The sequence below is a fragment of the Notolepis coatsorum genome, assembly GCF_963971535.1.
Source record: "Notolepis coatsorum genome assembly, chromosome: 2".
Classification (NCBI taxonomy): Eukaryota; Metazoa; Chordata; class Actinopteri; order Aulopiformes; family Paralepididae; genus Notolepis; species Notolepis coatsorum.
Window position 1 is genome coordinate 205,942,595 of NC_140166.1, and position 13,075 is coordinate 205,955,669.

The following is a 13,075-nucleotide window of genomic DNA, read 5'->3' on the forward strand; positions in this document are numbered from 1 at the left end:
GCAGAACGTGATTTATAGCCCTAAATGCATTATATTGATGATCAAATACAGTTTGATAGCGATCGGCGCGAGATAAAAAAATTCAAATGGACGTGCTTCTAGAAGTTACTACTTATCATCTGATGTTGACCGGATGGGGGGGGGGGGGTCGTTTATAATTCCGTGGCCAACGTTAGATGATTCATCTAGTGTGGGTGATATGATCATTAGAGCAGTTTGTATCGAACACGGTAAAAAAAAACGCTGAAACTTACCCCAGTCTCCTCGGGCCGTTGGGCGATGAGCGTGGAGCAAAAATATTCCTATTATGGGATGTTGAAATATGCGATCCATCTCCAGGTTGTATAATAGTATATACGTCCAAATCATGTTGTTTATCGAGTTATTGGTAACGGATCGCTATCCATTGTGTCGCGCTCGAGTCCCGGGACCTATAGCGAGTGATCGGACCGAATTTGGATGAGCACCAGTTTCCGTTTCCGGTTTGGGCGATCCGCCGATCGGCCACCAGATGGCGCTCTTGAATCGTTGGAGAGTTGAGAGGGGATCAACAGTAGATCTCAAGTCTCCGGGGGAGAAATATGATTGCGATCACAGATTTTTGAAATATTGATCTCAATGACGTGTTACGGCGCCATTGGCAGAATTAGCATGGCGGGGAATGACGAGTTACGGCGTCCTTGGCGACCAAAGTGTTAACAATCACTTTCCATCACAGACCGAAAATCTAGTTTTGCTTACAGGTGTCTAATGTGACTTACATCCATGCTTATATATTTCACATTAGACTCCTCACTATGCCTGCGACAGGCAGCGTGATGCGTCCGTCATCTATCTGTTTGACACTCTCCAAAATGCAAGTTAGTGCTTAATGCTAGTAAAACCAAGTCTATGATGTTTTCTAGAGCCAGGGTTATAGATTATGACATGTTACACCTAACAACAGCAAATGGTTTGTATATTGAAAGAGTTAGTGAGTATAAATATCTTGGTATATGGCTGGATGATAAACTTTCTTTTAAATTCCATATAGATAACTTAGCTACAAAATTACGGCAAAAGATTGGTTTCTTGTACCGTAACCGCGCTAGTTTTCCTATGTTCTGTAGGAAAAGAATTGTACAGGCTGTTTTTTTGTCAATATTGGACTATGGTGATGTCATTTACAGGCATGCGTCTGTGTCTACATTAAGGCCTTTGGATTCTGCCTACCACTCCGCCCTAAGATTTATTACGGGTGACAAATATGATACTCACCATTGTCTTTTGTATGAGAGGGTAGGCTGGCCATCTCTCTCGTTGCGACGTAGTTATCATGGGTATCTTTTTATCTAAAAAAAGCAATTATTGGCAAACTTCCACCTTATATTACATCTTTGTTGGTCTGGAGTGCTGTCGCCTACCAAACTCGTTCGAATGATCGGCTTGTGCTCAGGGTGCCTCGAGTTCGGTCTGAGCTTGGAAAGTCTGCCTTCTCCTACGATGCTCCGTACACATGGAATACCCTGCAAAAGACTCTAAAGCTCGGAACATTCCCGTCATTCATGGAGTTTAAAGGCATTGCACTTGACCTATGTACTGAATCATGTAATTGTTTTTAATCCATCATTGTAGTAATTGTAATTCATTGTAATTATTAACTGTTATGATATTTGTGTCCTTTGTTAACTCGTCATCACTGTAAATGAGGGAAACCTCTGCGGCGCGCATATAAAAAGCTGCCATTAACACCATTGGGATCCGTCTAATCTCACTCTATAAGGCCAGCTTATCATAACAACCTTTCATTGTGCGTGAGGCTGTTTGTAGAGCTAAATCTATACTTTATATTATTGCTATTTGTCCATTGTCATTGTCAATTGACACTATAAACCGTCCCTTCAATATGCCTTAAATAAATATCTTTTTTTAAGTTATACCAGATTGTTCTGGGGTATTTCCTGGAAGGCGAGATATAGGGTGCTAAGCTAATAACGTTAAATCGAAAGGCGTTTCGGCTATACACAAGCTAGAGCTAAAACTCAAAATGCATATTGTTGGTATCATGGTCCACCATGAATGCATGAAAGGGGGGGGGGGGGCGGGGGACGTCGTTTCTGATTATTGTTTACCAATAACGGCATTAGCCCCATTAGCCTCATACGCTGACCGGGTGGATGGCTATCAAAGCAAGGCCCGACCAGGCTGAAATTGAGGTCAAATTGCTCTTACCTGTGGCCGGTTGGACTGCAAAAAGGATTTCCCAGTTATCGATCGACATCTGGTAGATCCATATGTGCATTGGCTGATGCTATATTCCTTTACTGCATACTGAATTCAGCGTCCCAAAAACGATTCCAGGCGATCTGATGAAGGCATAGCTTTAGGCTAACAAAAAAGTCAACCCATGATAAAAAATAAAAAAAAACACCGGTCTGTAACAGGGAACACTGCATTATCGAGACAGCGCCCCTACGAGGATCTGGCCGGTAATGCACTTTTCCGAATTCCAAGAGTAGGGTAAATCTGCAGTGCCGCTCTGTGACATTGAGTAGGATATTACAATGGAATAAAAGCCAAAACAACCTTACCACGTATATATACGTGGTTGGCCCTCAAGCGTTGGATCCGAAACACGTATATATACGTGGTTGGCCATGAATGTGAATGAATGAAGCGCTGGCACGTGGACTGGTGGTCACAGGTGTGTAGAGTAAGGTGGATGACTGAGTCAGAGTGGTGCTAAAAATTGAACACAATGTCGACGAGAGAACGCGATAAAGGGTGGAAATTTGGCTCCGGGAATTTACAACTAAAGAAGGCAAAGAAAAAAGAAGTGTTCAATAACTCGATGAGAGGTTCGTTGGATAAATGTATCACAAAAAACAGCGACCCGACCGAAGCAGCCACAGCCACAGCAGGGCCTCGTGGGGGGAAGAAGCTAGCAGCACCAGGGCTGCCCCCAGCCCCATGGAATACTTAGTTATTGCGACGCTGAATTCAGTATGCAGTAAAGGAATATAGCATCAGCCAATGGACATATCGATCTACCAGATGGCGATCAATAACTGGGACAACCTTTTTGGAATCAACGTTATACCGGACGGGCACCGCCAGGACGGACGTTTCCATATGGAACGCATTGCGATGTGCCCGCGTGGCGTGGTTGATTCAACGTCAAGGTGAGACCGAGGCGGAGGGACATACACACATCAGGAGGACGCGGACAGTCACCTCAAGCAAAGTGCAATTTGTGCAATTTAAACGCTATTGTTTTCTGAGTGGATGAATGAATGAATGATTTTATTTCTAATGTTTACACATACAAATAAATAAACATAAACAAATAATTTTTCGAAATTTTTTACAAATAAACAAACAAAAAGGATAGGTTTGAAGCCGAAGGCTTATAGAGCAACCTACCCCTAATTCAAAAACAAATTCAAAAAAGTTAAAGTTTTCAAAATATAACAAACACAAAAACAAAAAAATCAAAAATCAAAAATCAACAAAAACATATCCAGAAAAGAATTTTTTTTTAAGTTTGCAAGATAAAACAAACAAACAAACAAACAAAAAAATCAACAATCAACAATCAACATAAACCGTTCCAGAAAAGAACATAAGCCAACATAGGAAAATCAAAACTTAATCTGCAATACCAGTGCAGTGGAATCGCCGTATTCTACAGTGCTAGGAATCGCTAGTGGGAGCTAACTGGCTAAGTGGCTCTGCTGCTAGCCACCCGAGTGCTAACACACTGCTAGCGGCGCTAGCCAACCAAGTGCGTCTGCATATTTCTCTCATGATGAATTGAAGCTAACAAGGTATCAGGTGAGACTAGTCATTTAATAAGCTAACGTTATGATACAGAAGGCTAACATTATGATACAGAAGGCTAACGTTATGATACAGAAAGCTAACGTTATGATACAGAAAGCTAACGTTATGATGCAGAAAGCTAACGTTATGATACAGAAGGCTAACGTTATGATGCAGAAAGCTAACAAGGTATCAGGTGAGATTTTTTATATTACGTTGACTGTATACCCAGCCTCGGGCAGCGCTATTATTTAAGAATACGTTGACTGTATACCCAGCCTCGGGCAGCGCTATTATTTAAGAATACGTTGACTGTATACCCAGCCTCGGGCAGCGCTATTATTTAAGAATACGTTGACTGTATGCAAAAAAAATATAAAATTAATTAATTGATAAATTTTTTTTTTTTTACCTTTAAAAAGGGTCTCGCGTTTAAATCTTGCAAGGGGCCTCGCATTTCTCCCAGACGGCACTGACTCTGATAGACTCTAACATGCTATGATTTAAATAAACTGAAACACTACCACTCTGATGTTATGATTGCATATTACACTCCCATGCCTGGAGAGCCACTTTCTCAAAAGTAACACATTTTGGCTCTTAATGCAATTCTGATTATTCCTACCAAATCGAGGGATTCTCGTTATTATTCATTTAGACCCCACATAATGGAAAAATAGGGTCCAGGTTTAAAAATACCGGAATTCCTATTTAAGGCACTAGTCCTTGGTTGTAGCTATGGATAGAGACTCTTTAATGAAGCGTTACTTCAGCTTGGGGATGAGTTATCAAAACATTTGCAAGGGATTATTGTTAGTAAAAGGCAATTAACAATATTGAGAGCTTTGGTGAATGATGGTGTTTTTAGAGGGGAGGATCAGGGGTGTAAAAAGTACCCAGAAATTATACTTAAGTGAAAGTATGGGTACAGTCTCAAAATCTGACTCAAGTAAAAGTCAAAGTATCTGGCTAAAAACACACTTGAGTAAAAGTAAAAAAGTCCTACTTTTAAATGTACTTAAGTACTAAAAAGTAAAAGTACATTTTTTTAAAGGGATATACCAGGGGTCTCAAACTCATTCCATCGTGGGCCAAGTTTTCATTTTAACTATACATTGCACCAGGTGAGTTAGTTGAAGAGGTGAGCCAATTAGTGAAATCATCAGCTGGTGTTTAGGCAAGGCTGGAATGAAACCAAGCATACACTCTGCCCACAATGGAATGTGTTCTGCAATAGACCATGCTGAAATGAAAGAACAGAGGAATTTTTTTTTTGCATTACAATTATTTAATGCACTTCTCCATTGAAGGTAAACTAACATGGACGGCATTCACATCACAGCATGAATAATATCACAATATTAAAAACAGAATGGTGTATCCTGAATAATATCACAATATTAAAGACATAATACTGGAGTACCCTGAATAATATCACAATATTAACCACAGCATAATGCGGATCTTCTGATAGCAGGTGTTTAATCAAAGATCCCAGCTTTCTAGTGTTGCACAAGGACCAATCAGCATGGGTATTGTGAGGGCTGTGTGTGTGTGTCATGAGCAGATAACAGGGACTGTTAAAGTTATCCATGACACGGACAACCACTAGATTGCTTACGCAGATATTTTAGGAGAGGGGGGAAATTAAACAACAGAAAACAACCTTTACAGGTGGAAATCTCAAAGTGAGTAATTAAGAAAATAAATCACGTCCCAAAAAACAGGACTACTCTCAATAAAGAGGTATAGTATAAAGGTAAATAAGCCACAAGGACACCTCCTAATAAAGGAGTTTATATTGGAAAAAGTAAAACAATAAACCTCCACTAAAGGAGTTTATGTGTAGAATCACGTGAGTAGCCTAAAATAAGAATGACTACCATAAAGCTCAATTCTGTATCAGAGATCAGACTACACTTCAATATAATGAGCATGACCAAAAGGACAGCCAACACTGGAAATAAAAAAGCAGTTGACACTGCGATCTCCAAACTTAAATAGACTCCACATGGCCATAGGCACAGCTGCACTGCATCAAGTACAATCAAGCCCACACACCTGCCGACCCATGAGGCAATTAACCACAGGGAACAGGGATTGACAGCTATCCCTCACAGAGAGGTGAAATAAAGCAAAAATAGACAGCTGTCCCTCACAGAAAGGTGAAATAAGGCAAAAACCATGACAGGGGCGGGTTCATTTTCCATTGATGGGGATTTTATTGGCTGTTTACCTGCGGTCGCAGGATTAAAAACGTTAACGTTAGTTCGGCCAGATAAACCATTAAAATATACTAATTAAAATGGTTGGACCTGTGAGATTTGTACTTTGTACTTTGTAGGTCTGCATTTTAAATGTAAGGAGTAAAAAGTATGTTTTTTTTCTCTGAAATGTAATGGAGTAAAAGTACAAAGTACACAAACCTAATAATACTAGAGTAAAGTACAAATCCCCCAAAACAGTACTTAAGTATTGTAACGAAGTACAATTACTCAGGTACTTTACACCCCTGGGGAGGATGCATGTGCGTTCTAAACATCTCTTATCTCTTTTAAGTCCTCCTACAAAGAGAAAAAAAGGGGGGGGGGGTATTAACTCATATTTCAGGAAATAAATATGGTACCACTTTACTATGGTTCTATTTCTTTTTTTATTTTTTATTTTTTTTTATTTGTCTTTTTCCCCCTCCATTTTCCTCCGATTTTCTCCCATCCCAATGTTAGTCGTATGCCAATTCCCAGTCCCTTCCTGGTCGCTGCGCACTTACCCCCCACAGTCAGATCATCTGGGAGAGTGGAGGCTACCACGTGCTTCCTCCGACACACGTCCAGCCAATCACCGCTTCTTTTCACCTGGCAGCGCGGATTCTCATCGAGAGGGCGTAGCGTGTGGGAGGACCACACTATCCCCCTCGAGTCCTATCCGCGCTTAGCAGGCGCCCCGACCGAACTGTAGGAGTCGCTGTTTACAACGACCCGGACCCACCCCGCCAGCTTCTCCCACCCTCTAATACAGCCAATTGTATTAGTGCAGACGGCCAGCCAAGCTGGTGACAACCCCGGAGCTGTGAGCTGGATTCGAACAGGCGAATCCAGCTCACAGCTCCGGGGCTGGTGACGAACGCAATCTCCGCTCGGCCACCTAACCGCCTTTACTATGGTTCTATTTCTGACATTACTGACAAAGACAAAACTACAGTGATATCATTGCACTTCAATTGATAAATACTGGTTAGTTTACTAGATTACGATATAAATACAGCTATGGGATTACATCATGGTACATTCTTTACAATCACAGGCCTAAATATTGGAGGCATGTTTTGCGTGTGGAGGCAGTGAGCTGACAAGTGCACCAACAGTACACTGAGGACTAAACTATAAAATCAACCATAACTTGACATCAATTTCTCTGTGACTACTGCAATGCACTGCTCGCTGGTCTACCGACCACCGCCACCAAGCCCCTTCAACTCATTCAGAACGCAGCCGCCCGTCTGATCTCCAACCTACCAAAGTCAGCCCATGTTACCCCGCTTCTTAGGGACCTGCACTGGCTCCCCATTGCTGCACGAATTCGCTTCAAGGTCCTCGACCTGGCATATCACGCGGCGAAGGGAACAGCTCCTGCCTACCTCCAGTCAATGGTCTCTAACTACACACCCTCAAGACCCCGCCGCTCTACATCCTCAGACCCACTCCTATCCGAGCTCCGGGAGGGTCATCAAAGAGAAGCCGCCTATACTTGGTCCTTGCCCCACAATGGTGGAACGAACCCACCACAGTTAGGACAGCCGAAACCCGATAAATGTTTCGCCGTCGGCTAAAAACACACTTCTTCAATCAATATCTGAAATGAAAAAACATTCACAATTTATTCACAAAACCATCCACAGAGAAAGTAGATCCAATAGTAGATCCACTACTAGTAGACACCAGAGGGAGCTCCACAAACCATGTTAAACCCAGATTCGGCTCAAACAAGGGACTAAACGCCCTACCCACAGCTGTAAAGGAATGTGAATCACTACCCACTTTCAAAACCAAAAGAGAGCACCTACGGGAGACTGCAATTCGAAACTGGCCCCTGTAAATGTCCTAACCCAACCCCCTCCAATGTACAGTAAATGTTTCAACCCAATAATACACGAGACCCTTTTCTTGGGACCAATGTACAGTGTACAGTTACCCCCCCCCCCCCCACCCAACCACCTCCAATGTACAGTTTCCCCACCCCACCCCACCTACCCAACCCCCCCCTTCACCCCACCTACCCAACCTCCTCCAATATACAGTTTCTTCGTCAAATGTATACTCTCTTTTTTAGACTCTTTTTGTATCACAAACAGTACTGTATTTGTAAATCTGGTATGTCATAAATGTATAGATCATGTAGCAGTACTGTCTATCTGTATGTCATGTATGTCATATGTTATAATGAATTGAAAATGGGGGACCCTGATGTAAACAAGACGAAAGTCGTTCTCTGGTCTGCATCCCCTTAACAATTGTGTGTATTGAGCCATACTGTATTGTACCCATTCTGCAATCTGTTAATAAAATGTTCAATCAATCAATCAATCAAATCTAAAAAAGAAATATATATATATATAAAAAAGATTGACAGCCATTTTTTTTTTTTTTATGTCCGTGATTTTTCTTTTGTTTCACAATGGGTCATGACAAATTAATTACATAATCCATGTGTATGTAACGAACTAACATATTCCAGTTGACTGTATCTTTTTTGGAGGATTCGTTCAAAAGCTATTCATACTTCCATTTTTCTATCTATGGTGGATTGATTCAGACAGGGGGAAAAAAGTTATTCGGTTGTGGGAGGGATCTGGGGTCACGTGGAGTGTGTTATACGAAATAACAACCGGTAACTTGACTGTTTCACACAATCAGAATCAAGAAATTTGCATGCCATTGTATAAGAATGAATAAATCATTGACTTAATGAGTGAGTTAGTGACATTGGCTGTCATAAAAACACAACATCTGGTCACCATATTTTTTTACCTTTTTTTATGGATTACAGAATTTTTCTACAATGAGGATATGTTTGTAATTGTGCAAAGGTTATGTATTCCTCAATTACAGTGCATTTCAGTGCAGAAACAAGTATGCACTGCACAAATAAAATAATGTATTGGAATTACAGGGGCCTTTAAGGAAGTAGAGGAGAGCATCGGCAGTAGCCGAAAAAGAAAAAGACAGGGACATTATCTTCATGAAGCAAAATCTTGTTTTGGTCTGCTGTCTCCGTAATCCAGGTCCCACGCAGTGCAGCTCTTCTCCAATTTACAATTACAAAGGTCAGAGTGGTTCTTAATGGAAAATGTCCACATGATATTTAAGTGATGTAACTTAAAGGTCCCCTCCACTCAAAAACATGTTTTTACAGTTAACTCCTTTAACTCCTTTTAGAGGCATAACTTTGACTATACAGATTGTTATTAACTCCTCTTGTAGGCATGACTTTGACTATACATATTGTTATTAACTCCTCTTGTAGGCATGACTTTGACCATACAGATTGGTATTAACCCTTAGAGGCATGACTTTGACTATACAGACTGTTATTAACTCCTCTTGGAGGCATGACTTTGACTATACAGACTGTTATTAACTCCTCTTGAAGGCATGACTTTGACTATACAGACTGTTATTAACTCCTCTTGAAGGCATGACTTTGACTATACAGATTGTTATTAACTCCTCTTAGAGGCATGACCTTGACCATACAGATTGTTATTAACTCCTCTTAGAGGCATGACCTTGACCATACAGATTGGTATTAACCCTTAGAGGCATGACTTTGACTATACAGACTGTTATTAACTCCTCTTGGAGGCATGACTTTGACTATACAGACTGTTATTAACTCCTCTTGAAGGCATGACTTTGATTATACAGATTGTTATTAACTCCTCTTGGAGGCATGACTTTGATTATACAGATTGTTATTAACTCCTCTTAGAGGCATGACCTTGACCATACAGATTGTTATTAACTCCTCTTGTAGGCATGACTTTGGATATGTACAGATATAGATATAGTAACTACATATATGTAAAAGGACTATGTGCAGGTAAGTACAGAGAGGTATGGATAGATATGCAGTGAGAATAAATATATATATATATACAGCATTTGTACATGCTATCATACAGAGCTAACCCACCCCCTTGTTATTGAACATATTTAGTGGAAAAACCATACCAAACTAATTCAATATACAACAGGTTAAAAAAGCACGTGTGGAGGGGATCTTTCAAAACTCAAAATGTATTTTCAGTTCCAGGACAGACCTCACCAACAGCATTTTCTCCAGACATAAAACCAATGCAAATCCTGCATGGATGGCAATATGCAAAGATAAGGTGACACAGCAAGAAGGGTGTAGCTATTCCAACCTGACCTGAAGATCATTAGCCACTGCCTGATGTTCCTTTTGGTCTGGCCTGTCCCAATGAATAACCCATGAAACCTAGAATTCCCTTTGAAGTACAGGCAAAATCCCAGCTGGTTCTGCTCTCCCGTCAATCAAAATGGAACCTCAAAAACCTCAAAAACATCTCCAGACTCCGGCGTTCACTCACTGACCCTCATACATGCCTTCATTTCCTCCCACCTTGACTACTCTAACAGAGTCCTGTCTGGTGTACCCAGCAATGCCCTGGACAGGCTCCAGTCCAGTATGTGCAGAACTCAGTTGCCAGGTTTCTCACCCCCACCAAGCCCTGGAAGCACTTACAATCCCTCCATGACCCTTGCCCCCCAGTACCTATCTGACCTCCTCTACCCCCCACCCCCCATGACCTCTAGTCGTCTCCCTGGCCATCATTGTTATTATTATTTCTCTGATTATGTTTTATTGATTTGTCTTTTTGTTGCTTTGTTAAAGGAACACGCCAACATTTGGGGAAATTAGCTTACCGTCTTCTCCAGAGAGAGACAAGAAGATTGATACCAGTTTCCATTCTGTGCGACCGGTTAGCCTAGGCATTGTCCAACTAACACCTCTCCCGAAGGCTAACCGGTCATGTACGCTTCCATTCATTGTGCTAAGCTAACATGCAGCCAGATAGCTTTCTACTGAACGCACAGAATGGAAACTGGTATCAATCTTCTTGTCTCTCTCTGGAGAAGACGATAAGCTAATTTACCAAAATGTTGGCATGTTCTTTTAAGTGTCCTTGGGTTTCATGAAAGGCACTGTATAAATACAAGCTATTATTATTATTATTATTTATTATTATTATTATTATTATTATTATTATTATTATTATTATTATTATTATTATTATTATTATTATTATTATTATTATTATTATTATTATTATTATTATTATCTTTCCCATGTCTCTCTCCAGGTGTTTGGAGCTCCACCCCAACAACCTCCCAGCCCTCATGGCTCTGGCGGTCAGCCTGACCAACACGGGCATGCGCCAGGACGCCTGTGAGGCCCTGCTTCGCTGGATGAAACACAACCCTAAGTACAAGCAGCTGGTGAAAGGCAAGAGCAACCTGCCCGGATCCCCCACCACCGAACGTAGGATGTCTCGAGTCTCCACCATGGGCAGGTATGAAAGGTAAGATGCCATATGAAGACAGGGGTACTCAAGGTCAACCAAAAAGACAATGGAGATGGTTGGAGTTAGGGATGCACCCATATTGGTATGGGATATTGTGCCGATACCAGGATAAAACAGGGTATCATATTGATACCAGGCTAAAACAGGGTATCACATTGATACCAAGCTAAAACAGGGTATCATATTGATACCAGGCTAAAACAGGGTATCATATTGATACCAGGATAAAACAGGGTATCACATTGATACCAGGCTAAAACAGGGTATCATATTGATACCAGGATAAAACAGGGTATCAAACCAGGATAAAACAGGGTATCACATTGATACCAGGCTAAAACAGAGTATCATATTGACACCAGGCTAAAACAGGGTATCATATTAACACCAGGCTAAAACAGAGTATCATATTGACACCAGGCTAAAACAGGGTATCATATTGACACCAGGCTAAAACAGGGTATCATATTGACACAGATTCTATAATTTTTTATGCTGATGTTGTTTGTCCTGCACTGATCACCAGAATGGATATGCACACCTTGCCAACAAGGTAGCATGACGTTCTGAGGACCAATGTACTTCTTAGGTTGTATAGTTTAATATAATATCACTACCTTTGCTATATGAAAGAATTTGCACACTAGAGCTCGCGAAATTGGGCTAATGGGGCTATTATTTTTCTCCCATCCCAATTTCATATTGCCGATTCTCCCCTCCTCTGTCATGAACGTTGCTAGACTATGCCTCCCACTGGTCGGCTGTAGTGAGGATAGAAACCTTGCATCACGTGTCCCCTCCGGTACACGAGGAGGCAGCCTGTCGCATCTTTTCACCAGACAGCGCGGACTCTCAGTGGCGAGGAGTAACGCGTGGGAGGCTCACGCTGCCCTCGATACTTCCTGTCTCTGCTGTGCAGGCGTCACCCAACGACCTGTAGGAGTCACTGTCCACAACGTCCAATCCCCACCCATCGACTTCCACCCGCTACCTCTGTCAATTGAGATAGTATGACGACTGGCCCAAGCCGCAGGCAATGCTGACACCGGGATTCGAGACCGGAGTCTCTTGCATTGGTGACGAGCGCAATCTTCGCTACGCCACCCAGCCGTCCCTGTTTTGTTTTGTTTTTTAAAGGAATTTAAAAAGGGGCTCGAGCCCCCCCTAAAGAGGGTCTAGTGATGCTACTGGTACGAGTAATGGATTGGATTGGTATTCTGTAGCGGGCGATACTTAAAGTTTAAGACTCAGAATTTCTATCAGCAGTAGAAAATGAAAGTATGGGTGATGGAGTACTCCATCCCAGATCAACATGAGGAAAAGGGATAAAAAGACTGACTCATTTTGAACGAGTCACTCACTGGGTGGTTGTCAGCATTGACTAGCAATCACTGTATGAAAAAGAGGCCAAATAGAGTCCGAATCAGAGATAAAAATCGACTTGCCGTAGAATACATTCAATAGATGCATTTAACTGTATCTCAAAACTCTAAGCCTGACATCACAAAAGCCATTGTAGTCTTTTAGCCTTTGCTAACCTTGCTAACTTTGCTAAACACCATGCGCTTTATGTCCCACTCAGGAATGTTGTCTTTTAGAGGACATTTTAAAGTCCTATTTGTCTCAGTGTAATGACTATTACTCTTCCGCCAAAGAGAGGGAAAGTTA

The 13,075-nt window shown here is 41.5% G+C and overlaps 1 protein-coding gene across 1 annotated transcript in view; it reads left to right on the forward strand.

Annotated features, from left to right (window-relative positions):
• pex5la (peroxisomal biogenesis factor 5-like a) overlaps positions 1–13,075 on the forward strand; it is a gene marked incomplete at both ends in the record, with an annotated part of 217,787 nt that overhangs the window by 197,094 nt on the left and 7,618 nt on the right. The window contains one exon of the mRNA XM_084308478.1: positions 11,186–11,404. Coding sequence (XP_084164604.1) covers positions 11,186–11,404 — 219 coding nt within the window. The remainder of the gene's footprint in view (positions 1–11,185; positions 11,405–13,075) is intronic.